Source organism: Lepisosteus platostomus, chromosome 3, assembly GCF_059453375.1.
Source record: "Lepisosteus platostomus isolate fLepPlt1 chromosome 3, fLepPlt1.hap1, whole genome shotgun sequence".
NCBI classification, from domain to species: Eukaryota; Metazoa; Chordata; class Actinopteri; order Semionotiformes; family Lepisosteidae; genus Lepisosteus; species Lepisosteus platostomus.
In genome coordinates, this window is record NC_142613.1 from 5,453,650 (window position 1) to 5,480,780 (window position 27,131).

General features: G+C 40.0%; 1 protein-coding gene across 5 annotated transcripts in view; it reads right to left on the bottom strand.

Annotated features, from left to right (window-relative positions):
* LOC148674172 (KAT8 regulatory NSL complex subunit 3-like) overlaps positions 1–26,835 on the bottom strand; it is a 32,365-nt gene extending 5,530 nt beyond the window's left edge. For 2 of the 5 annotated variants that reach the window (XM_088624041.1, XM_088624045.1), the window contains exons 1-21: positions 26,575–26,835; positions 24,941–25,211; positions 24,025–24,195; positions 23,086–23,176; positions 21,375–21,560; positions 20,247–20,378; positions 19,562–19,678; positions 18,451–18,552; positions 18,178–18,249; positions 17,496–17,570; positions 16,175–16,332; positions 15,130–15,193; positions 13,860–14,051; positions 13,148–13,304; positions 12,659–12,736; positions 11,688–11,870; positions 11,096–11,171; positions 8,939–9,081; positions 8,159–8,307; positions 6,963–7,167; positions 3,159–3,262 (exon numbers count right to left, since the gene is read on the bottom strand). In XM_088624041.1, coding sequence (XP_088480167.1) covers positions 3,159–3,262; positions 6,963–7,167; positions 8,159–8,307; positions 8,939–9,081; positions 11,096–11,171; positions 11,688–11,870; positions 12,659–12,736; positions 13,148–13,304; positions 13,860–14,051; positions 15,130–15,193; positions 16,175–16,332; positions 17,496–17,570; positions 18,178–18,249; positions 18,451–18,552; positions 19,562–19,678; positions 20,247–20,378; positions 21,375–21,560; positions 23,086–23,176; positions 24,025–24,195; positions 24,941–25,152 — 2,667 coding nt within the window. In that variant the 5' untranslated portion in view covers positions 25,153–25,211; positions 26,575–26,835. Of the gene's footprint in view, positions 1–3,158; positions 3,263–6,962; positions 7,168–8,158; positions 8,308–8,938; positions 9,082–11,095; positions 11,172–11,687; positions 11,871–12,658; positions 12,737–13,147; positions 13,305–13,859; positions 14,052–15,129; positions 15,194–16,174; positions 16,333–17,495; positions 17,571–18,177; positions 18,250–18,450; positions 18,553–19,561; positions 19,679–20,246; positions 20,379–21,374; positions 21,561–23,085; positions 23,177–24,024; positions 24,196–24,940; positions 25,212–25,334; positions 25,525–26,574 lie in introns of those variants that run through there. The other 3 variants (XM_088624043.1, XM_088624042.1, XM_088624044.1) reach the window with 3 other exon arrangements.
* Positions 26,836–27,131: the final 296 nt, after the last annotated feature.

Below are 27,131 nucleotides of genomic sequence, written 5' to 3' on the forward strand. Positions count from 1 at the left end.
AGCATGGAGAAACCAGGCATAAACGACAGACTCTGAAAATAAATTTAGATATGCATGTCAGAAGCAACATATGAAGAGCCAATTTCTTAGTTTTTGAAAAGGCCAAGGACTAAATGCTCGCTGGAATGGTAAGGATACACCATGCCTATTAGCTCAATTTGATGCTTGGGTAGCAAAGAATAATGTATACTTTGTTAACAGAATACTCTTTGAGATTGCATAGGGGAAACATCATATCCCTTTACAGCAGATGTCCACATAAAAAAAGATTCTAGGTCTGTAACAAGAGCTAAGGGCCATTGAAAAAAATAAAAGCATCCTTATAAAGGACAATACTACTAGCCATGTCACAACACGACTCCAAATACCAGCAATTCCAACTAAAGTACTTAAGTATCATACTGTTCTTAATATACTACCAAACACTGTCCTTATTCTCTAGGCAGACTATCAATCAAAATACATAGACTGGAGCAAGCCAAAAATGTCAGTGTGCTTAAAGTAGCTAATTAAGCTTCAGTCAGAAAGGGAGTGGTGCTGTTTATATCAAAGCTCTAGAATCAATACAATGTGTCACAGCTTGATTTTATAGATGAGTAGGACGACAGTTCCCCATGCTGCTTGCTGTTGTTCCCCAGCCCGTTGTGCGCAGAGCACAGCAGAGAGCAGAGCGAGATTATGTGGCCAGGGCTCTCTGGGCTGTCAGGGACCCAGTGGCCCTCTGGTAGGTGGCTATGGTGCCCGTGACGTGTTAAGAGACAAGTGGCGTGGCACAAAATAACTGGCAACTCTAAATTTAAAGAAACAGAGCTAAGCTAACCCCAACTGCTCCAGAGGCGTCATATAAATGGCTGACCCTACGCTCTGACCCCAAGCTTCTCTCCCTGTCTGTGTGTCTCGTGGAGAGCAAGCTGGGGTACGCGAAAAGACAAACTCGTAATACAAAAAATTGTATATGGCTAATAAAGTGAACTATACTTACAGCAGCTTACAGAACCATGGTAATTTTGAGCAGTGCTGAGAGAATATTTTAGAGAAATGAACAGTGTATAAATATGCCAAACCCAGAAAGAACAATGGGGTATAGAAGCTACTTGTAATATACTCATTTTGTACTTTTAAAAAGAAAATTAAAGTAAAATTCCTCTCAGAGAAATTGCAATAAACAATAATAGTTGAGGGCCTCCGGCATGATTCTATAGATACAACTAAGACGTACTGTTATGCATTTAGGCCAACATTTCCGATAGCAGATGGTAACTGGAATGTAAAGGGTCCAGGTACTACCTCCAGTGACTGAATCATGACTCGGCACAGTCTTGTGGAAATACTGCACAGAGCTGCCAGAACAAGTATAACCACCACACTGCAGCAGGGAAAGATAATGGCCAGAACCAAACTTTAATTTCATCTGTTTTTCCACATGACCTTAAAAATACCAACAGGGGCTCACAAGAAGATTATGCACAAAAAGTCTCAGTTTCAGTCACAGAAAGCGTCCTGTGATCCGGATACCACATATTTGCATTTGGTCGACGTCACCTAATGTACATTGCTAGGAGAGTCAAGTCAGTGCTGAACAGACAGTTCTCACAATCAAAGAAGGGGGCAAGGGCGTGCAATTAAAACACAATCATAACTACATCTTGGTATCCACTGTAAGTGTAACTTTAGTTTTATTTACACTTAATGGATAATAGTACCAGTGCTGGCATTCTGTACCACTGTGCAATGCATAATTAATGTTCCCCAAAGAAATTTACCTCATGATGTACTTATTAAATGAGGTTTGCTTATGTTTATGAAACAGACAGTAAAATGTCATTGCAATCAAGAAAACAAATTTTGTGAAGTGATCGGTTGTGTCCAGATGGAGTTACTGAAGAACAAAGAGATAATTGTTTTTTCACATGCTTTAAGCATTCAAGATACTTAACTACTACCAACAACTAAAAGTTCAATATTAACTACTGCAGAGGACCAAGTGAAGAATGCCAAACTGCACGGTAAAGGTACAATTGTAAAATTTCATTCCTGCTATCACAAAATGCTAAAATCTGCCTGGGCTACTTTTGAAAGTCTGTGAAGGGAAAAGTTTCCCCAGTTTGTAAATACCAAGAAAGCATTGTCACTGCAGTAAATGAAAGTGTTAGATGCTATAGAAAAATACTTACTGACTGTGATTTGTCAATAACCAGTATTTCTGATGTTTTCTACATATGAAGTAAAACTAAAAAACACTGCTTCAATTATTCTTAATTTGTTTTGTAGCATTAAATGTAAGACTGAAATGAAGCAATTATGAAATTTTGAGACATTATTGCTATTTTTGTTGAATGCATTTTTGAAACAAATATAATCTAAATAATGTCTCAAAAAGCCATACTGAACAGGCATATCAATGCAGCACCTGAATATCAAATTATTCTCGCATTAACTAGAGCCTTTTCTATTTTTAAGCACCTTTCTTAAGTATAGAATACGGTCAATTAATATACTGCACACTATGTTTGCATTTTCACATGGCATTCTACAGCTGATTGTAATTTAATATTCTAACTAGCAAATAGGTTGTTATAAACATGGTTTTGTATTTGGTGGTGTAAAAAGGAGAAAACAAATGGGGTGGGTTGTTAATATGTGGCATATGTTTACTTATGTCAGGCCCTTGTGTAATGATTTTTTTAAATGACATTTGATTTCACTGAAATATAAGGTAATTGTCAACAAATACATCCAATTGGTGCATTAAATATGGTCAGTACAGAATCCATTTTTCCAGCAACATTTCATGAATAGTCTATTTTGTCTGCATATCCAAGACTTTTTAAAAGACATTTTGAAATAAGTTAAATTATACAAATATTTTGAGCGGAGTTTGAAGAAAATGAGAGTAGATTTCTTTCCTGGTAAAAAATATCCCAGGACTAACAGATAAACTGCCTTTATTTCACAGCTGCATTATTTGATACTTCATGTAATTCAATAGAGGAGAATTTTGCTAATGGTACAACTTCAACATCTGTTTAGTGAGGGGGCCTTTATTTTCTTCAGTACAGAGAGAGTTCACCAAAATTTTAGATAATTTTTTTTTAAATTCCAGCTGATCCCAGGATTGCTTTGTAAGACCGATACTGTGCCCGTATGCTTGGACCCACCTGTATGTCAGAGGGCTTCACGCCTCCTCCGGACTGGCTGAGGGTGGTCACTCTGTTGGGCTGCCCCCGTAAGGTCACTGTAATTGTAGTCGGTGCTTTCAACCCTGCGGGCAACCACGTGCAACTTTCATTAGAAACTGAGGACACTTGAATAGCCGAGCAACAGGATAATTAATTTAGTTAAGAATAACTGCTTAATGAAAAACCTCTCTCCAATTTATATCTAAAAAGGTTTCTTATTTGAAAGAAAGATGTGACTTTTCAGATCAGGTTGTATAGTCAGCCTTCTTCTTCTGCGTGCCCTGAAAGATGATGCCCTGGTGCAAGACATTTTTCTGCTCAAACCTATTTCTTTAAAACAAATTCCCCAAAAAGAACTCAAGAGAACATGTATCACACCTAAAAACATACAAATTCTGAGGGATAAGTCAAGGTTTCAGGGTTGACCGAACACTTAAACTCATTTTGCTCTGTGTAACCGGGTGAGAAGGAGGCCGGAGTTGTTAGCATCTTCGCATGTGCTGGTAGTTAGCTCCCCTCTACAAGCTGCTGAACTTGTGTCTGGTGCCAGGAAAAAGGATCACCAGACAACTCTCCCATTTTATTTTTTTCCATTTTAAGAAACAAACATTTAAATAGAGGAACAAGTAATAGGTTTATTCCATGCTGAAAAAAAGAAGGAAGAAAACACAACGTTTAAGACGTGGAGCCTTCTTCAGGTGGCACCTGTGTTTTCTTTCTTCTTTTTTTCAGCATGGAATAAACCTATTACTTGTTCCTTTGCAGCCTACGCGTGCAGACGCAGCTACCCACTTTAAGTAGAGGATCCCATGTGGGTTCATTCGCAGTGCAGTGGCTACTGCACTAGATCACCTCTGGTGAAATCATTATATCTGGGCAGGACATCACAACTAACAGACATCTTAAAGAGCTTGTGACGTACAAGCACTACATGAAGTAACCCCATAAGATTCCAGTCAGTTTAAAAATCTCTACCACTTATGGGGACCTGTGTGTCCAGGTAGACAGTTTAAAGTAACAGTTATTGCCTATAATTGGGAATCATAAGAACAGGGTTACAAAAACTTCAACAATTTTACAATCTGCCAAATCCATGCAAAATAATCCACCACTCTTTTTTGTTGCATTTTCTTGCAACACAGAATGATTACAGAACATAAAAGACAGTCGAGAAAAACAGCTGTGTATCCTGACTTACTGCATGTTTTAAAAATGTGTTGATGGATCAGGATTTTGTTAAATTGGTACAGATTTGATGGATTAAATCTAACCAAGTTAAACTGGAGCAAGGATTAGAGAACTGCAATTTTAAATTACACGCTTAAACTAGAATAGAAGGGGGAGAACCAAAAGAAAATATACAAGGGAGGTACATAGGGAGTCATGGCAAAAAGAGAACCTGTGGGAAAACAAACATGTCATTATAAAAAATAAAGATAATTAAGTGCTTATACCTTAACAACAGGGAAAAATACAAGCAATGAGGAAATGTAGTTACTGCATTAGCAGGCAAATATGATGCAATCAGAATCTCTGAAAAGTGACTAAAAGTTATGATAATAAAACTGAAGCGAAGGTAAGCACATCACAAAAAAATATAATCTTGGGGTTCTCAGCATCTATATGGGTAAGACATATGAAATACACCAAAGGCGCACAGCATTAAGAGCATGCTATCTTTAAATAAAAAATATAAATGCATACTTATATAATAAAATCAAAATTCTAAGAGTAAAGGAAGAAGTGGTTATTGTGAGGGATTTTAATGGTCTTGAAAAAGATTGGGAGAAGTCATCAGGGATGACAGCAGATGAAAACTGAAAAGACAGAATGGCTAATGATAGCCGATAATTTATAAGGTCCCCTCAGTTTTCTCTGTTCAAGATTAAAAAGGTTCAGTTCTTTCAATCTGTCAGTGTAGGCTGTACTTCTAAGCCAAAGAATGCACCTGGTTGCTCTCCCCTGGGCTGATTCCTGTGCAGCAATATCTCTTTCTGTAACATGGTGACCAGAACTGTACATGATCAAAAGGAGAGCTTACTAGGACTTTCTACAATTTTAACATTAATTTAAATGTTTTGCTTTTACCTTTATATCCTAGCATTTTGCTTGCCTTCTTGCTTTCCCACATTGTCTAGAGGATGGTAATGTATCTATAAACACCAGATCTTTGTCATCAGTAGAGCCTCTTCTAGCTTATGCTGTTATTTAGTTTACAGTAAAACCTTGGTATTTGCAAATTCTATATTTCGCCTATTTGCACAAACGTTTTAGATCTGGATATTTCATTAACTATTCACAAACCTAAGCATGCTATTATATCTTATTTCACCACATCAAGTTAATTAATTCTGATTCATTGTCTCACTCCCTTTAAAGTTCTCCCCTCAAAAGCAATCAACTGTCAATCAACTTGACTTAAAACCTCCACGGGGCTTCCACCCTCTGTGGCATTTTAGATTACATGTCACCAGTAAAAACAAAGAGAAAGTATCATTAACATGTCACCTCCCTTAGTGTAATAAAACAGCTGGGCACATGAAACTTCATGAGCGGAAACTTTCATGTAAATAGAGGCATACTAGCCTGTCTATTCACTTACATGCCTTCAAGCAATAGCCATCTTACATAGTGTAAGGAGCCAGCTGTCACAGGGTCACAAGCTATTTTAAGAAAGGAAGAGTAATCCTTTTTTCCCCACAATTCACCATCTCTAAGTCAATCCAGTTAAGAATAGCACTCTACAGAAGAGTCTACATCATATTTCTGAGTCACTTCAATCTAAAGTTGACAAGATTACTGCATCACCCCTGACAGAGTCCTAAGCTGCCTCTCCTCAGCAGCTACCTGAACTGATTAGTAAAAAGAATCCCAAAATATTTCTTAGATCCCATTCCCTCTGCCCTCCTGTGTTCCAATTATGCAATTCTCTCCCCCACTGTCACAAGTTACCAATGAATCATTAAAGTCTAATTGTTTTCTTTCAGTTTCCAACTCTATGCTTTTTGTTTTAAATTCCAAGACTGTTGAATGATTTCCCAGTTCTTATAAGATCTTTAGAACTAAGATTCAAATTCTGTCTGAAAATGAACCAGTGAGTATAAAAGTGAACTGGTTTGCTTTAGTGCCTTGAAATAACGAAAACATTTTTTTGTACTCCTACGTTTTGCTTTTTAGCAAATACCTTGCATTTCATCTTATGCTCATTAAGCACAAAGCTTCACTTTTCAGTGTGAATATTACAGCTTTTCATGAATATTAGATTAATAAATGATATTAAATCTTCATCAATTCTACAACACGAATGGCCACCAGATTCTTCCTCTCATGCAGCAGCTGAAGCAAAGAGATAAAATAAGGTTGTTAACGCCACCTACTCTACCAGTAGCCAGTACCAGGCACGTTGCGAGGCTGCACTTTCAAAAGGTCTGGTCACGGTTGCAGTAATAAAACACAAATGAGCCATCCCAGCATTAGCCAATAGAATCCCTGAATTTGTAAACAAGGCTGATGAGAATTCCAACGGAAAAGACCGAAACTACATATAACTCGTAATAAATCACAGGAAGAAACAGAAATGAAAAGCCCTCACAGCAATCTCCCACTTGAAAGGTTGCAGCGTCTTCAATAAAGTAAATTCAAGAAGGACAAAGCACAGCCCAACTTGAACACGCTTCTCACTCTGTATGAAAGGCGTTTCTTGAGGTTAAGTTTTGTCAGCTAACTTTCTTTATCCACGGCTAGGAACCAGAAAGGAAATTCCTGAAGCAGTGAAGTACGCACCGGCAGTTTGGCTGGAGATGTGCGCCAGTCCAGGTAAGCTGCTGGCAAGTTTGGCCAGTCCACCGTTGGTCAATAGCTGGTGAATTGTTGTAGTTTTGGTACTTCCTCCTGCCCCAGTTGTGACCACAGGCAAAGCTCTAACTAGTGTACTGCTACCTGTTGTGATGGTGCCCAGGACCTGGCTTTGACTCTTCAATCCAGAAACCTGTTGGGAAATAGACAAGTCAGGGAATGGCAGAAAAACAAACTGTTCATCTGCATCTCCAAACTGTTCACCCCTTGTAGCAAAGGTGTGATCTCACAGTGCAACTGAGGAGGACGGGATGGCAGATTGTGTTTCATGGCCAGAATGGTGCATTAAATGAATGCCAGGGCCGAAGTATTGTAGAGTTAGACGGGAGAGGAGTGGGGCCGGGGCAGGGACGTCTAGGAATCAGTTAAGGAAGGTGAGCAACGAAGACTAGTGCTGAGAGCAACTTGCGAAAAGACGCATATAGAAATTTAAAATAAGTTAAAATCTACCCCCAAAAAGAATGTAAATTATAAAAAGTTAAAAGATATGTTAATGGAATGGAAGGAGAATAAATTGTTTATCATTTACTTTAATGTTCCAGTGAAGCTGTGCAGATGAGTGATTAACAAGAGACTAGAATTTGTGCTCACTGACTTCAAGCTAGACAGTGTTGCATGTGAGCTATAGAAAAGGAGTATAAACTAAGGAAGCCTTTACTAAGCTGGAAAAACACTTCACAGTACAAATTAAATGCTTAATGATCTAGAAAACTGAAAAGAAAACTCCCCTTGAATTGCAAAATGCAAATAACAAAGCAAAATAAACGTTACTGCAACAGACAAAATGACCAAACAAGGAAACATTGTTAATACAGACTAAATACAAAAAGACTAATTTTTAATGGATAAGGATATTAGCAAATCGGCATATGACCAAGTATATTGATTAACTAAATTAAATAGCAGTACATTTTTTCCAGTTGGTATTCAACACAAGAGTGTACAAGATCTTGAACTTTATTACACTGCATATTCCTTATTTTGTGTAGTATATGCAGGTGGCAAGTTATTTCGACTCCAACTCTAACAAAAGCCAAAGAAAACCAAAGCCCGCTTGTCTTTAGCTGGCCAGATGTGAACTGTGGAAGGCTTGTAATCGGCAGGCTGTATTCGTGTTGAGTTACCTGTGTGGCAGTGGGTCTGTTCCTGGTGTAGGTTACCTGAGTGCTGTTCCCTGAGCTGGCAGCTGTGGAGGGCAGACTGGGAGACTTAGTGACAATTTCCTGGAGGCTGAAGCTCAGCCCCTGGAGCAAGCTGCTGGCAGAGGGCGTGCCTATAGGAAACAATATTAATAGTTCAATACAGGTTCAAGGTTTCCCCAGGTTAGATTCCTGTGGGGACACTGGAACACATATCAGGATACTTTAAAAGACTGTAATCTACACTTTCCTGGTTTTAATGGCTACTACAACATGTTACAGCTGTTTCTTTTTTAGACAAGCCAAGACGCCCTGAAGAAAACAGTCTCACAAGTCTTCTTAGATACAGTATTGCTGTATTTTCATTCCAACAGAGTCCTGCTTTCATGTTTTGTTAATCAAGTAACGTTTTGCTGGGCATTTTTACAAAAAGCAATTATAAGGCTGTAGGGCAGCAAAAAAACAATGTCCCCTGTTTCAATTCATCAAGAACATTTTGAAAAATGACTTAAAAGCATAATGAAAAGCAATGATCACTGGTAATCATTCCAGGTAAATCTGTCAAACCACTAGTGGAAGAGTCCTAGGAGCTCGATGTCCATAACTGGGGTTCAGTGACTCTTTTCCAGTCTTTTGCCAGTGATCAATGTGGTCAGGTGATGGGACAGCAGAAAAGCTGATTACAACAGAGGGAGGGTTTTGGGGTAAACGAGAAGCTGTGGGATAAGGCACAGGGTTACGGAGTGGAAAAGGGATCTATGATACCTTGAGCAGCTGCCGGGGCCTGAGTTTGGATAGGCGAGGAGGACCCTGACACCATGCGGCTCTGCAAGCTGTGAAAAGAGCTGGGAGCCGCACTACCAGACGCTCCAGGACTCACGCTGGAGGCCTCTGGGATACTGGCAGACCTGAAATCACAGGACACAAACCCCCTGATTATCAAGGTCATTCCCGCAGCCTCTTTTTTCATTCCCTCAGCACACAGTACACTCAGCCACTAAGAAACAAAGGATACCATCCATCAACTATTGTTGAGTGATAAAGAACAAGATCGCTTACAAAGGGGAGCAAATTGAGTTAATTTTTGTAAATTTCACATTCCAAAATGGCTGTTTGGCTTCTGACATTATTTATATGGCCATGTAAAAAAATATGAACATATATATAGAAACCGCAAAACAGACATCTAAAGCTAACAAAAGCAAAGTTTTTTTTAGTTTAAATTGTCAATAATATGGAGCACTATTCAAAAAAGAACGGGTGTTAGGATCACAGTCTTGGCCTTCTAAAATCACTGGGCATATGCAAGCTGTCCGTATTTAGAATCGACTCTCTTGGAATTAAGTTCCACAGAGTTCTCAAACAGCACCAAGCTTTGGGAGGTGGAAGATTCTGCCATCCACTAACTTCCAAAACCACAGCACCAGAAAATCACCATCAGTGATTTTTCGATGTGATGCGAGCAGAAATGAACGGTTATGGCTCACACGAATGAGTATACCACTATCAATATGCAGAATTTAGTACGAAGCCATTATAAACTACCTTCAGATTAATTATGTGTTAATTTTCACTCATATTCACACTAACAGTTCAGATCACTATATTACAGGGAAAACCCCCCACAAAATGCCAGTATCTAATAATCAGTGAGCGGAGCTCTTCATAGGTGTTTCAGTGTGTCTAAAGACAATCTGCAATTTTCACAATCTTTTTATTTAACCTTAGAATTACATACAGTATATACATCCATCCATTTTCTAACCGCATCATCAGATAAATAATGTGTATAACAAACTATATATGTTGAATTTCAATGGAGGAATCAAAACAAACAGGATTTCACTGTCAGTGCCACTAACTACATAGCTATGAGAAATGTAGAACCTTAATTATAAAGTAGTGACATCAATGGCACAGTGCTTGGGTCTGAGTGGAAAATTGCTCCGCTTGAAAGAGGCTGATTGAACAAAATTGGCTAGCATGAAAGATGTAAACACAACCAACAATTTAAAAAAACTGCCTTTTGTCCCACAAAGCAATCATTGTGTCTCTCAAAATTACTTGAAGCACCCAGGAGCAGCACAAAAATATAATCTTATCTTCTGACTTATCTATATCTTTATCTGAAAACTTTGCACCTGACTGACCCAAAAATAACATTTAAAAAGTGAAAATTTCTATTGTCATAAAATACTGCACCCACCACACCATACTCCTTCCTAATACGTAGGAGGTATTGTCACTCCCTTCCAAACTACAGTTGCAGCCAAGGGATCAGAAAATTGGAAACATTTTGTAACTAGAAGGAATTTAAACAGAAAATTACACTGAAACCCAGCAAGGGGTTTGAAGACAAAATGTGCTTTAGTTCTTTCTTTTTATATCAGTGACAGCTGCTGATGAGGGGTGTTGAAACAGTGCCAGTTTCAGATTAAATCAATCTGGAGAAAAAAAGAATAAGGATTGGCATAAAGAGAGAATCAAGCCTTCAGGAAGCTAAAGAGAAGAATGTGTTTCTGCATTGTGACAGTAAGTACCCCTGAATGGTTAAAAGGCTTACCTTTCTAAAACTATTCAGATTACTGCCCAAGGTGTGGAAAAGGTAGTTTATTCTGAAGCACTATCCTTATATGTTGTTAATGTCAATTGTTTTTTATATATTAAACACTGTTTTTAAATAGTTCAGGCAGGTAGCTGCGTCAGCATGCGTAGTCTGCAAAGGAACAAGTAAAAGGTTTATTCCATGCTGAAAAGAGAAGAGTGAAAACAATATTTCGGCTGTGAAGCCTTCTTCAGGTGTCAATGTTCATTCTGCTTTATATTTCAGAGTCAGCTATGATGCAGAGATATAGAGTTTAATTCTTATTTCTTGAGCTTGGGTAAATGGCAGCTTAAGGCAGTATGGAAGGTGTTTGTAACCTCTGTGTTGTGAGCAGTCCCGTCAGCTCCTTGGCTCCTGGGATAGACTGTCCCACAGTCACAGTCAATGGCTTCCCTGCAGAAAAAATCTTAGTAAACATACATTTTCTATAATGTCTGGAAAGCAATAAATAAGCCCCATTCGTTCAAACTGGTAACTCTTACATTCTAAGACTTTTCAGGCTAGGGCCACCCCAATCCAAATGTTAAATGAAAAAATGATTATAATGGATTCTATTAACTGTAACACCAGTACTACAGGTCAACAATTAATAAGGACAAAAAAAATGAGTAAGGACCTGGATTATACATCTATCATGACCAAAATACTACAATTCTGGGGGGAACTCTTAGGCTTGTTCTAAATTAATAAAATGTTAACTTTACAGAATAACCTCATGACATCCAGACTGTCACAGAAAGCCTTTGTTACTGTGAGAGCAATTTTAAAAAATGTTTGTATTCTAAGAAAGCTTTCTTGTGTGTCACAATAGTCACTAGTAATATGATTTATTATAATCACATTACACCTACTGTCATGCTACCTCTACATTCAAACGAACTGAGAAGACATTGACTTAAGTTTCAGCACCTTCCGGAGTGGCTGAGTTGCCACTGTTGCTTCCTGCAGTCTCCCCATGGGACAGTATGGTGACCTTGATCTTGGCTCTCTTGGAGGGCTTGGCAGGAGTAGGGCTGGGTGTCTGCCTCCTCTTCAGATGTGCTCGTAGATCTTCTCTGTCCAGCCCCTCAGCCTGTTCACTGGACACTGGAACTGCCGGAGACAAGAAAGACAGCTGTTGACCAACTTATAATAAGCAATATTCACATCTTTTCTTCCAATGTAGAAACTATTTTTCCTATCTTGTCCTTTAACAACCTTTCCAACATCTCAGCCCAGGAGACCAGGTTGAAGACGGCACAACAAGCAGCCTCCAAAAAATGCAGCACCGCAAGGCATCAAATTATTTTAAAATGAGACCTCAATGCAATCAGCAGGGGGTTCTGACTCCAAGAGAGAACAGACAGGCATGACTGACAATGCTTCAGACTCAAATCTTTTTTCAAGTCACCAAACGGATGAAGTGGTGAAGAAGTGCAGGACTTTCTGCTTTACAGTGAGAAAGGCATTCTGGTAAAATGACGATAATATAGTTTATAATATACATCATTTTATATTAATTTAATGTATTAAAATAATATATTTATCACATCCCTAGCTCTTTGCACACTGAAATGATCCCTCGGTGTTTCATACACAAGAAAAGACCCTTGTCTTCCACATCTGAAGTTCTTTAGGTGAGAAACAGCAGCCTCATGGACACAACACAACATCACAGTTAATCTGAAGTGAAGGAGATTTTTAACTCCAAAGCTCTGAAAATTGTGAGGATTTAAACAAGGAGCAAACATAGACACATTGTTTCCACTGTGCACAACACAGTGTAAAAAATGGTGAAACAATTTGAGTTTAAGTGAGCAACTGCCTTGAAGGACAGAGGTCAGAGATAAGGAAGGAGGAAAAGAGAAAGGAAAAAAGGAGAAAGAAGAAAAGATACTCACCAAAAAGACAGGATGGAGTGCCTGGAGGAAGTGCTTTCCTCACAAGCATGTTTTGTTTCATAAAAGCAGCGAACTGAGCTGAAATGAATTGGAAAAAGAAAGAAAAATGGGAAAATTACAGGAAAGAGGACAGAAGCAGCAAGAGTCTTGCAGAGGGAAAAATGAGGCATGCATCTCAATCTACCTGTCTGCAAAACAGAGTTCTCTTAAAAGCTCTATATTATCAGACACTCCCAAATCTCTTTCATTTCTTGGGAGAAATTCAACATATTCCCATTGAAATGAAAAGCAACAATAATGCACAAAATTCTGTTTAGTTCACATGATCTGCTACTTGTTCTTTGAAGAAAAACAGCTGATTTTACTTTCAGACAACTGCAGTTTTACCATTGCCAAATGCAATGCCTTCTCATAACAAAACTACCATGAGAAACAGTATTATGAACTGCACACCATAAACTGTCCTTTCTTCGTGTTGAGAGGAAGTACCTTGTGCCTGTTTGTGCGTTAGCACAGCACCTGAGCGCTGCATATGTGTCTTGAGAAGCTGTGTGGCTGTGATCAGGGTAGACTTCTGTGCTGGAGAGAGAGTGGAGGCTTTGGTTTTGGGGCTGGAGGCTGGGCTGCTGGAAACGCTAGACATATCCTAAAAAAGAGAAAAGAGAATAGATTTAATTTCACACTAGTGTTTTGACAGGGAATCGGGTCCTTGTGCCCTGACTCAACACCAACATATATACAGCTTACTAGAACTCTTACTATTGTAATAATAGTAACAATTATTACAGCTGTTAATGATTCCAATTTACTCTTCTGTTCGGCTAAGCGTGTGCATCCCATAAAGTTATACATGATGCTTTTCTAACTCTGGACTCTGATGTTTATTTAAAGTTTGATTCTTTACTTTTTTTAAAGTATCTGCAATTAATAAAAATGCGGCACTTCATTTGGAAGTTGACCAAATTCTCCATGTATGTCAGTGCATGTGTGATTCTCAAGAAAAAAAAAATCAATACAGTTTTTACTTTGTGAGACCAGAAAAAACATTTCAATAACCTAGACAGGAGACAGAATGCATACACTCCATCAGTACTTTTGATTTATTGATACTTATGATACATGTTTTTTTTTTTAAAAAGGCCTTCTGTTCTTTACAATGGAGGCACAGGCACAGCTGTGAAGCATTCTCCTCCGCGCTGACCTCTGACCCCGAGGGGGAGATGGGCACTCGCACGGCTGGGGAGGCAGGCCTGTTCCTCTCCAGCTCGAACGGCAGCTCTCGCCGCGAATCGCGCGGCTTCTTTTTCTTCTCCGTGTCCAGGTCGCGGGGTTCACCGGAACCGTGGCTCTCGGCACGAGTCAGGACTCCGGTCAGGAAATCTGCGATTTCATCCTGCAGGGGACAGAAAAGATTTTCACACGCTGACTGTTGTCGTTTCCAGGAGTACTTTACCTTTCCTCCACAAAGAACTGAGAAATTGATATGGGGTTGGGAAAATAAAAAATAATACACTGCAGTTAAAGGTTACTTGTTCAGATAATTACTTTTTAGAATTAATATGAAGTTGAAGAAAATTGCTTTTAAGACATTATTAAATGATAACTATTAAAAAACACTACATAGTTCAATATAACTCATGAGTTTTTAAAATCATTTTCTGCCTCTTTCTTGTGAATTTAAAAAAACAATCCCTTACATTAGTAATTTGCAGTTGCAATACATTGCTTTTTAAAAGTAACTTTCCCTAACAATTTCCACATGTCTCGAGTCCATGACTGAAGTCAAAATGGAAGAGTACTGGTGTCCTGGATTCAATGTTAAATTTAACAAACAGTGGGAAAACAGAAGAAAAGTCTTAACTGTGTGAAATGCACACTTTAATCCTGCTCTGCAAATATTTTTTGTCAATAAAATAAAACAAATAAGTCTTAAGTACCAGGTAACAGAAAAGGCTTTGTGTTCACTTTTGTTTTTTAGGTGAACATATGCACTGAATTAAAAACAATCTGCAGTGAAAAACATGAGCACAAAAATATTTCATAGATTAATTGTTACTTTATCTACAAGTAATTCCCTTTTCTTAATGGTTGCGTACTTCTTCTCAAAATGTTTACAATCAACACTATTTTTCAGTTCAGGAGACGAAAATATGTTCTGGAAAAGATTTGCCCAGGTAAGTTACTGTGAACTATGTTCCTGTTATTCACATCTGATACAACACTGTTGAATCCTGTTTTATCTAGTTTAGCCCAGTTTAGGTTTTAGAGTTTTGTTTGTTTTAGATTTTCAACATCAAAAATTATTTGATTTTCAAGTCAGACACCTAAACCCAACCTAAAGTTTACTGGCACATAATCAACATGCGGGTCCTGACAGTTTTGGAGGGTTGCTTTATGTCATCTTATTTATAGCTAAATACTATAAAAAGTAATACAATATCTACAAATTACATATGTCATTTGAGACTAACCTGAATGCATCTGTCAACCATACTCTGTGTGAGTCCTTCTGACTTCATCTTTGTAGAGTTGATCCTGAGGAGAGAAAAAAATCACAATAATAACAAAATAATAATAATTCATAAGACCAATAACCCCTTTTTTTCAAAAAATTATTTTCAAAGCAGCTTTTAAACAACATTATACTACTGTAATGAACATTGTCACAATTACAGTTAACACGTTTAAACAAAACTATCTGAAAACTCACCTTCTAAATTTTTCTAGTGGAATTACTGTCATCTACCATTCCTGGTTGCAGATGACTTTCTTACCCTGAAACTAATCCTGCCACTGAAAAAAATCTTTTTCACTCAAGGAACTGCTTGCCTGAATTAACAAGGCACATTTTTTGTATCAAGCAGGGGAAAACGAACAAGAGTGTGCCTTCCACTAGAACAGGAAATCAAAATCTTCAGCCTTGCTTGCTTTCAGCATCTTACATTCAGAGTACAACTATTCTTTATCTGCAGGCAAACTGATGTCGTCGCTGGAGTCCTCAACATCTGATAAGTTTCCAGCCATGAAAGTTTGAATGTGAAGGTGTGCAGGTGTACAAACTTCATTGTAAACAGTAGCTGCCACCCTGCTCCAGGCTTGCTCCTTTTGCTTCTGAATTTCCTTAATCAGCCGTCATACTTCATTATGCATCATCCTCTCTCTGAAGCAGTTTCATGTTTGGGTGTAGAAATACACCCAAATACAGTGATTTGAAATAAGCTTTGATCCCAAAATGTATTCTGAAGAAATCGAGACATTTAATTTTCAGTAATGAAAAGTCTCTCTTAACAGGATGAAGGTTTAAGTTTACGTTGTTCCAACGTGACAATCAAAATGCAGTGTTGTAGATTTCAACCTGAACCTGACCCAGTTTGTACTTTGTGGACAATCTGCAGGTTACAGGACTCCAATGCATGTACATCCAGTGAGTCACACACAAATTAACAATCTCTTGTCACATGCAGACCCTCTGACACAATTCCTCACATCCAGCAAGGGTCCAGTTAGATGTCTCACCTCAGGTTGTCATCTGCACCTCCCACAACCACCATGCTGTTGTCAGCCCGGACCTTCTCCCTAAATTCCTCCATGGCTTCCACCCCACACTGCAGGGCATTCTGGCCAATCACGAACAACACTGGCGTCTTAATGTCCAGCAAGGGGTCATCCACATCCTGCCCAGTAAAACACCAGAAAACTCCTTTATCCTCATGAAACTCCAGGGAAAGTTCACCACTTTTATTTCAGCTGTTTTGCAAATCAGGGGTTTTCAAAACATAGCTTGTCATAATGGAAAACAGTATAATATCACAGTAAATATCACAAGTTCAGAAAAAGGAAATTACAGTACAACAATCACACCGAAGTAGGTGGATTAGCATCAGCAGGCATGCAAAACATTCATATATGATCGCTGCAGGAAGCTGTTTAATTTTTTGACTGAAGATCTTAATTACGAATTCAACAATTGATTGTATGCACTCAAGAAATGCCACAAAATATCACAATCAGTAGTAAATGGTACAATTAGTGAGCTGATTATATGCCAGAGAAATATACGCAGTGCTTTTTAAAAACACCTTCAATGATTAAAGTAAACAGCTGACAGTCTCTAAGAAATGTTTATTTTAACAAGTCAAATATTTTACATTTTTGCAAAAAACAAATGTGCCTATCTGATGTGAAGAGACACTAAAAAACTATTTTGCTAAAAGGTCAGTCATAGACTGCTATTTTGTTAAAACATATACATCAACTTTTTAATCGCGCTGTGTAATGTTTACAACAATAGGAATTGTATAATGATCCTCTTTAAGTGAGGAATTCAGAACTCTCAGGTCTGATTTTTTCAAATATTTATAGCCTTGGGTAAAGATGTTTTTCAAGATCAGAAGTAAGACTGCCATCTAGTGACTCTTAACAAGAATAAAAGGTTAAAACCAGCACATACATTGTGCAGAACATTATTTTAATGTCTTTGGGTTATGCATTGTCAAGAAGTTTATAAAACAGGCATGATATCTTCATTTCAAGCAAAGACAAACTCGGTATGACTCCATTACATCTGTAATATAAAGCAGCATACAAAATTATGTGACCATCCCAGAGTGCCTAATCACTTAGGGTCTTCATAGAGCTTGAGCAAGATTGGGAATCAATAAACCATTAGCAGGATGTGTCAAATGGCCTCCTTCATAACCTCATAGGTTTTGTTCTCTATTGTCACTGACTTGGACAGCACAATGCTGAGCGATTAGGCTTCCAGCTGAGAACAAACATTACATATACACCACACATAAGCATAAACGTTCAGAATTATCAAAAAGCTGAGTCTTACCCCTCTGGGCCCATCGACAGTGAACAGAGGGAATCCAAGACAAACCACAGCAGTCACATACTCCATCAGTGAGACCTGGAGAAAGCAAGATTTGTTTGGCATTTGCAAACTGAAATTTATTTTTCACTTAAATGGAACGGCATCAAAGTATCATTTCAGTTTAATACAGTTTTCTAATAATTTCATTCAAAATCCAAATGTTTTTTTTGCTTGAGACACTACAGATTCTGAGGCCTCTCAGCTAGCAATAATCTTTATCTATAATCTTTAGCAATAACCTATCTAAATATCTTTCTATGTCAGAATCAAGCGTAATGTCATATCTGAGAAAATATACATGTGCAAAGACGAGATGCAAGACTGTGCAATGCCAACTGATCTATGTACAATGATTCTATACTAGACGTTCTCCGTCTATGATATTAAAAAAGAATAAGAACATTAAAAATGTTTAATCTCATTATTATGTATTTAAAAAAACTGCCTAGTGATATGCAGTTCAAACATTCAACTGCAGTTTTAATTGAACAATTACATCAGGAATTTCGAATACGTTTAAACGATGCCTGTGAAATGGAGCTAAGCTGGAAACAGTTTTTTTCTTAATTATACTGGCACCCTCTCACTAGCCATAAGGAAAGAAATATAATTCATATCCTACAGGAGCACAGAAGGGACTTACATGACAAGCGATCAGTGCCCCAACATTCCAGCCCACTAGAATGATGGGCTTGTGAGGGAAGTGACTGTGCACCTGCATGTAAGGGAAAGACACCAAGAAAACACAGGTGAGCATCACATCGCCACGCAGATTAAGAATAAAGAGTTACAAATGTAAACAGACAGTTCTTTCCATGCGCTGCACAGAACACACAAGAAAATGGCTTCCCACCAGCGTACTAAAAGGAAGTTGGAAAATGCTGAAATGAATTCAAGAAAAACAAAGAAGCTTTACCTCCAGGACTTTACCCCGTACTGCTCCCACCATGTGCTCCAAGCACTGAGAGACGCTCATGTTGGCGCCGCTGTTCACAAGATGTGTGGAAATGGGTATGACCTGAGACCAAGGCAGACAGACAGGACTGCTCACTGCTCTGAGACACATGACATGATTGAAATGTATGCATGCAATAAGAACTTATTTATCCAGTTTCAGTATTATGTATTAAAGTTTATTTCTGCTCCCTGGAATGCGGTTTTGAAATCTAAGCAAATGTTAGGGTTTAACATTCTTCCATGCCTAGGTACTGTAAATGTTTACAAATAGACTGCAGCCTAATACACTGTATCTGAGCTTCAATTGTACACTTCAAAGTAAAAGATCTAGCTAAAAAATAATCAGGACAAATATATAATTTAAGACAAATTTCCAAGAGACACAATGAATACCAGGAGAGTACATATGATACTTGCATTGAAAATGGCCAAATATGGAATTATAAGCCTAAAGTTAAATACATTTCTAAGGCTGTTATTTTTATAACCCACTTTAAAACCTCATGTGAAATTCTAATTCAGTTTTCAGTCACTGCACACTTTAGCTGACTTGGACAAAGAAGAGTCTGAATGTCCAGCAGAATGATTAAGTAATGAGGCACTCCTACAATTATATACAAGAGGTTTCTCAGATGTCTATGACAAATATTTCGAAGGCTCAGAATAAAAAAATACCCAACAGCATTATAAAATGCACAAAATCAATATCTGGTTCATAATAAAGGCTTTCCAGCAGGAGTGGTTATAGACCATACTAGGAAAATCCATTCAATTTACTTCCCATTGCTCAAATAACGCAAAAACTGCAAGAACAAAAGAATTTCTTTATTTTCCTGATACATCATGAAGGAGGACTCATACAATACAAAAAGAGTTTTCCCGTTTCCGTCATTTCATGCAAGGAGCTGGCTAATTTTTCTGGCAGCCTTAGACCATCATCAATTTCCCTACGGGATTAATAAAGTATTATCTATCTATCTCTATTGTAACCCAGCTGTGACATTGAAAAAAGTTCTTGGAGAAAACCAAGAGTCTGCTGCATGTGCCGAAGAGAGCAGAACCCCACTGACCTTCCCCAGGCAGGAGAGCTGGGACTGCCAGAAGCGGAGGCGTCGCGAAGTGGTGAAGACGGGACTGGTGGGCCCTGAGGGCGTAATCAAGATGAGGGGCGAACCAGGAAGCTTACTCTGAAAATCGTCAATGAAAACAAAACTTAAGAAATGCTTTGAAGCTTCAGCAGTAACTCATACACTCAAACATCAGAAAGTAAACTGACAACACAAGACATTGAAAACATGTCACAATCAAAAACTTTAAAGATGTCTGCTTTTCTATATAGGCACTCCAGTGTTACATGACTTGTGCAACGACTGATCAGTTTTGCTACTGAAGACGCTGAAGTTGAATGACATGATAGAAACTCTGTGTGGTGTCCACAGCAACTATGTCAAAGCTCTTTTCATAGCAGCTAGAGCCTACAGGTTGGCAAGGTTCATGAACTTTTGTTCTAAGTTAAAACATACACAGCCAAGGGACTCAGCATCAGCAGGAACCATATTTTGCACGCTAGTTTGTTCTCAAGTAATTTTAGGTACAGTAACAACTATTCAGGGTCAACCAAATAAAAAAAAAAAATTCAGAACATGGTTATCAGTTAAACAAGCTGAAACCCCTAGAGACAGTAGAGCAGACCATCTTTATGTTTCTTGAATACAGTTCAGTATGGGTCACCCTGAAGCTGGGAGAGGAGCATACCGGTTTGTTATGGGACAGGACGCCCACTGCTGGGTCCCAGGGTCTCTTGAGCAGCAGGGACAGTGCCTCCGCCCCTGTGGCACCGGTCTTCACCGAGGAAGATAACAGCATCCGGTCGATTAATGTGGGGACCTACAGATGGACACAGAGAGGTGGATCCTAGCCTTTTAATGCCTGCAGCTCCATCACCCTGCAACACACAACTGGCAGCCCACTGAAGCTCGGCAGGTGTGAGCCTGGTCAGTACCTGATGGGAGACCTCCTGGGAAAGCTAAGGTTGCTACTGGAAGAGGTGTGAGTGGGGCCCATAGAGGGTGCTCACTCTGAGGTTTGTGTGGGTCCTAATGTCCCAGTATAGTAATGGGGACACTAAACTGTAAAAAGGCACCATCCTTCAGATTAGACAGAAAATTGAGGTCCTGACTTTCTGTGGTCATTAAAAATCCCAGGGCACTTCTCAAAAAGTAGTGGTGTTACCCTGGTGACCAAATATCCCATTGGCCCTCACCAATCATGGCCTCCTAATAATCCCCATCTATGTACTGGCTTCAACACTCTGCTCTCCTCCCCACTGATAGCTGGTGTGTGGGGAGAGTACTGGAGCATCATCGAGGTGGGGCTGCACATCGGTGGTGGTGGAGGGGAGTCCCCATTACCTGTAAAGCACTTAAGAGTGGAATGTCCAGAAAAGCGCCATATAAGTGTAACGAATTATTATTATACAACATTCTCTCTAGTGAAATTCACAGATTTCATAGAAGTCTGTCTCATCCTTGTGGAGGAAAGTGCCAGCTAGGAAGCTAGGGCAAAGTCGTGACTGTACAATACGTGACGGGGTCTTACAAACCTTCAATCCCCAATTAGTGAAATCTGACTAATATTTACAGTGAACAAAACTGAAGGGAATCTTCCATTTGATGCAATTTAAAAAGTCTTGTAACTCTTTAATAATTCCATACGAGACCAGAAAATATATCATATGGTCCTTAAAAATATAGCAGGCAATTGTATGAAATAATGATTAGGAACCATTTATTTTCAAGGCGCCGAAAATTATCCAGTGGCTGACATAGTAACATAGTAATATCCCAGATTTTCTCAGGATTGAAGTCAGTGCCACTAGCTCACCTTGCTCTTCAGGGTCTGCAGCACGTCCAGGTAGGCGGCCAACATTGGCAGACTGAGAGACTCCACCAGAGTAGTGTGGAGCCACTGGGTGAGCTTGGTGTCCCAGCTGATGCTAGCCAGAGCATGGCGCACCTTCCTGGCACACTTGTCCACAGCGATGCGCCGCAGAACTGGCTCGTTACACGCCTGAGGAGAAGAGAGGGGAAAAGAAAGACAAATGAGAGCTGGTGACATAAGGGGAATAGCAAGGCTGGGAATGTCACTTCCATAGCAGACAATTAATCATGTTCCCGAGTCCTTCCAATTGCTCCAATATCTCATCGACCTTTTTGGTGTTCGAGCATTCACATGAAGACGTTCAAACGGTTATTGTATTCTCTTACGGCTTTTATACGTCTGCTATTTCTTATCCATGATTTCACAAATTTTACAATCCAAACAATACACATAAAAAAGTAAATGCGTCTTATTTCTAGTTATTTTCAGATTACTGAGATTTCAAATATGCCACTTTTTCTATTAAAACGTAGGGCAACACACTAAACATCTGTCACTCTCAAATCCTCACCAGCTCTATATACAATTTATAAACACAAGGTTATGTTTGTACCAGTGTAAAGTTTTAGAAAAAGATTTTTATTTCCAGTTTGTGGAACAGAAGTAGATATACACCCTAGGTGTCGATGTTAAAACGTGTTAAGAAGAACGTACTTATAAATCTACTGCAAAAGAAGCTTTTTGCCTCATAACATTAATTAGATCTAACGCAGGAGGTTTTTAGACAAAATGTTTTTAAAAATTATAAATGTATTTTCAGTTTTAAAAACTGCAGCTTCATCATAACTGTACCTTATCTTAAATCTTGTTTTACAATTTATTGGCTACGACATGAAAATCACATGTAGACAGTAATGAATTTGCACTATGAAGCTTTACAAATGACAGCGCCGGGGCTGTGCAGAGAGCATGCCTCCACAGTCAGTACAGTTCCTCCATCCACAGGGAAATAAAGGAAACACTTAAAAATTAAAAAAAAATAGAAGCCCATGAACCCAAGACACAAATGTGAAGTTCCAAAAAGTGCAGGAGAAAATCCTGCAATTAACATGGGCATGCCAGCAGACCTATGGCTGATGTATTTGTGAACATTCTGCAATACTAACTACTTAAAACTAGTCTGAGACAGGAACTGAGAGAATTGCTCAGATGTACTCAAGTCGGTTCAAGGTGTGCATATTAGATTCTCACCACCTTATGAATGAGGATAAGTATTTTAGTTCTGTTAAAAACTTGTCTAAAACAAAAAAATAAAAGAGCAAATTTATTTTTGCATATTACAAAACTCTGGCTCAAAGGAGAAAGCATTACAATAAATCTCAAAATGAAAACTGTCAATCAATATAATGGAACAAGTAATAGGTTTATTCCATGCTGAAAAGAGAAGAAAGAAAACACAAACTTTCGGCCGTGGAGCCTTCTTCAAAAGCTCTGAATTACTGACATTACTGTATTACTGCTGTATCATGTAATAGAAAGCTCCTGAGAGACTATATAACTCAAAGTTCACAATCTGACACCTGTTGTGAGACGGAGGAAAAAAAGAGTGATAAATGTCACTCTTAATAAAAGGCCTGGCAAATCTGGAAAGAAATGTCAATCCAGGTTCCAGAGTGCATGCGCCCACTCCCAGCCCAATTTTTCGAGATCTCACCCCCTCATTGGCCAGACGAGCCTGTCTCTCAGCTTGCAGAGCCTTCAGAACCTTGTTGAACAGCTTGTTCTGAGACATGGACCAGCCTGTCCTGGAACACAGTGGGATGGGTGATTAATAACAACCACTGCCAGACACACTAAATTACTTTTCTTCACTTCCACACAGAGAACAAGTATCAAACCTACAAAAACGTGAATATGCAATCAAGAAAAACTGTACAAAACATGTACATTTTTCAAATGGCAGATGCTTTTATCCAAAGTGACTTACAATCACATCCACTCAAGATGCAACAGGTGCATACAACAGTAGCACAAAACAATAAGTGCATTGATAGAATGCTGAACAGTGCAGCCTGATAGACTGGAAGTAGCAACACACGAGCAAAGAGTAACAAGAGTTAGTGAGGGTTAGACACGGCTTGTGAGGTTAGGTATACCCTGAACAGATTAATTTTCAGTTTCTTCAGGGAAATTCAAGAAGATGGAGAGCGAGTCCATGTTTCTGACTGCCGCAGATGGGTAGTTCCACTACTGGAGGACCAGCACAGAGAACAAGCAGGCCTGGAACTCGCTACACCTCAGTACTGGCATTGCCAGCCAGCCTGAAAAACCAGATCTCAGTCCTGGCAGGAACACAGGGCCTGACAGGAGTCTGGAGAGATGGGAGCTGTCCTCTTGCAAGCTCTGTAGGCTAGCACTCGTGTATTGAACCTGATGAGGGCTACAGCTCTAAAACAATGTAGACCAAACCCTTCCCTCCTCTTGCCAAGGGAGAACTTCCCAGCTCTTTCTTGTCGATCTCAGTACGACTTTGATTTACATTCGGCCAGTGTCGGAAACTGCGATTAGTTTAGGCCTGCACGTGAAGCAGAGCCCGGGTGCTCACTGTCCTCCACCCTTCAGCTTGCTGCACGAGGAGCTTGAAGGCTCTTACTTGTTGAGGTGCTCCTCCCAGTCGTCCGGTGGTGGAGGGGCATCAGCGTCGGTCCTGGCGAAGAGCACGTGGCGCTCGCACTCGTTCATCACGCTCCGCGCCTTCTGGTTGTCATACAGGGGCATCGGCGTGGGCGTCACCGTCTCCACATCGATGGGCATGTCCGTCTCTCTGCAACCACATTCATAACGCACGTCCTGCGCTGCTCATGCTTCCTCTAATAACGCTCCCCCAACCCCTGGCGCGACTTGATGGCAATGTGGCACAATACTCAAAGGCACGCTTTGTAACACCTTGCAACTAATTGTTCCAAATTAGCTGAGCTCACCACTTTTCGTCAACTGTAGCAGCAGAAGGAGTGTAATTAAAAGTTTTTCTAGGAAATTTTGCTGATGTAAAGTTATCACTCACATCAGCTTGGTGCTGCAACTTTGAAAAAACTCACTTAAGCCAGTACGTATGCAGGAACACTGGCGCTGTGACATGCTGACAAGTTGTTTTAATTTGGAAAATAATTTAATTTTAGAACAGTAGGGCAATGCAAATCCACCCCCGTTCTAGCAAATCACAACCAAAGAAATCACAGGAGTGTGAAAAGAGTACAGACACACTCAAAATCAAGATCTGAATAACTTCAACTTGTGAGCATGCTGGATTGTTTCAATGCAACTAATAAAGCCTGAATCTTGCCAGTCTGCACACAACATGGGGTACATATTTCATGTCCTGTAATTGTCACACTGTGAAACACAATCAACATACAAACCAATTGCACAGGAGACATGGCAGTCTAAAAGCTGGTCTTACAACAGTGATTATACATGTCATTTAAATGAAGGCTGTCTACTTTGTATACCGCCAGGAGAAGCTGTAATACTGCAGGGGGGGTTTCCACTGCGGTGCAGCGTCTACTCACACGGTGGTGTCCTGCTGGCGCCGAGGCGTGACAAAAAGCATGCGGGTAGGGCGGGCACTGCTGGCGTCCGGGTGGGCACTCCAGGGCTTAGCGTAGCTGTGGTCGAGGAAGACCAGGTCCAGCTCCCGCTCGTGGACAGACAGCTGGAAGAGCAAGGAGGTGCCCATCCGCCGCGCGGAGGTCTGGAAGTCCCGCTCCCCGCCGCGGTACATTGTTCTCGGGCAGCTGGCGCGCTCTCAGCGGGAGGGGGCACTCCGGACACAAGGCTGGGCTAGGGACACGGGGCACAACACGGTCACACGCTGCCCACGCCGGCCTGAGCTGCCCACCTGCAACCTCTACCTTGCGCAGACCTGACCTGCTCTCCAAAGAGCTACATCTCCCCGCAACTCACCACTGGTGGCAGGCCACTGAAGCTCAGCAGGTGGGAGCCTGGTCAGTACCTGGATGGGAGACTCCTGGGAAAGCTGAGGCTGCTGCTGGAAGAGGTGTTAGTGGGGCCAGCAGGGGGGGCTCACCCTGCTGTCTGTGTGGGTCCTAATGCCCCAGAATAGTGAGGGGGCCACTATTCTGTAAAAAAGGGCACCGTCCTTCGGATGAGACATAAATCTGAGGTCCCGACTCTGCAAGGATAGTAAAAAATCCCAGGGCGTTTCTTGAAGAGAGTAGGGGTGTTAACCGTGGTGTCCTGGCCAAATTTCCCCCTGGCCCTTAACAATGACGCCCTCTTAATAACGAGTGGACCAAAATAATTTATTTGAAATCTCGATGGTGAGTCCACGGTTGACCTGTTGGGACACTTCTGAGAGATTAATCTTTACTGACCATGAATATTGCGCCAGCAACAGTTATGGTAAGAGCAAATGGGCATAATGAATCTCTGACGAAAGGAATTGATTTGATGGGAATATCCATCCCCAGATTTGCCTGGATTTATTTTACTGCACCATTAAAATACTAACGCACGATGATGTTTTCAATCGCTATTTATTTACTATTGTAAGTCAAAAACTTACTGGGTCCTTGATGTCGGTACAATAGAAAAGCACATGTTCTGAAAGTGAAAATTAAATTGTGATTGGAATCTCCAATTTAAACTCGGTCATTAAGTAGACTTTTTTAGGGGTAGGGGCATTTGTAAAAGGTCGGGCAGTGCTGCATTAAATGACAAAGACTGTATATTTAATACAGTGAGGGTTAAACTTTCCTTCACACTACTGGATACAAAGGCAACAATACAATATACAACCGACTTCCATTTACAGTTTATATTTTAACACCTGAACGTTCCCTAAACTACGAAGAAGAGGGACACTGTCAAGGCTAGTAAATCAGCCACCGGGCGTGTTGCTGTTTTTGTTGTTGTTACTGAAATAGGCAAGAGAATAGACTCGACAGGCAAATAAAAAAAGACCCCGGCTCCGAGACGTTGTTCAAGCCGAGGCAGGGTACGCTCAGGTCCTGTGCTCTTTTTAAGAAAACCCGAGGACTGCCGGCCTAGGTACTGAAAAGATTCATTTCTACAAAAGAACTGTCCAGATATCACAAAGCATGGTTATTGACGTCCTTGTGAGGGCAAAGCTGGTGAAAACAATGCGTAGGAGAGTTTATCGTTATACTATAAAAACACTTACTTTCTGGCGGCATCCCAGAAGATGAGCTCACGTCATTGTGTCAAGAAACCGTAAAAGAAGTGTAATCCCAAAACGTGACCCCAGCGTCCAGAACAGATGTGTAAACTCGTTTGTAAACTGTTTAAATGCGTTTTTGAAATGTGTTTATTCGCATTCCGTTGCTTTTAATGACTGCTTTCTGTTTTTGTTAAGGGCCTTTCTTCTCCTCGTATTTCAACCGCGCCACTACAGTGGAGCGCCTGCTTGAAAATACGGCACAGATTTTCTCAGGCGATCCGGAGTCAGGCTGCGACCCTGCTGCCGAGAGACTTGGAACATACGAAATGGATTCCCGTGTTTTTACAAGACCCGCCTACCCTCCGTTCCTCTTGCAGGGAACGATAGCAAAGAAATGAAACTTACATTTTAATAAACACTAAGGTAGCAAGTTATTCCAAAGCTTTCGATGTTAACTTTAGAAGAAAAGTCACATTTTACAAAATACCAAGGTAAAACATGATTCTAGACATATATTCACAAACAACGCGACTTGCACGACATAGTATGTTAAATTATAT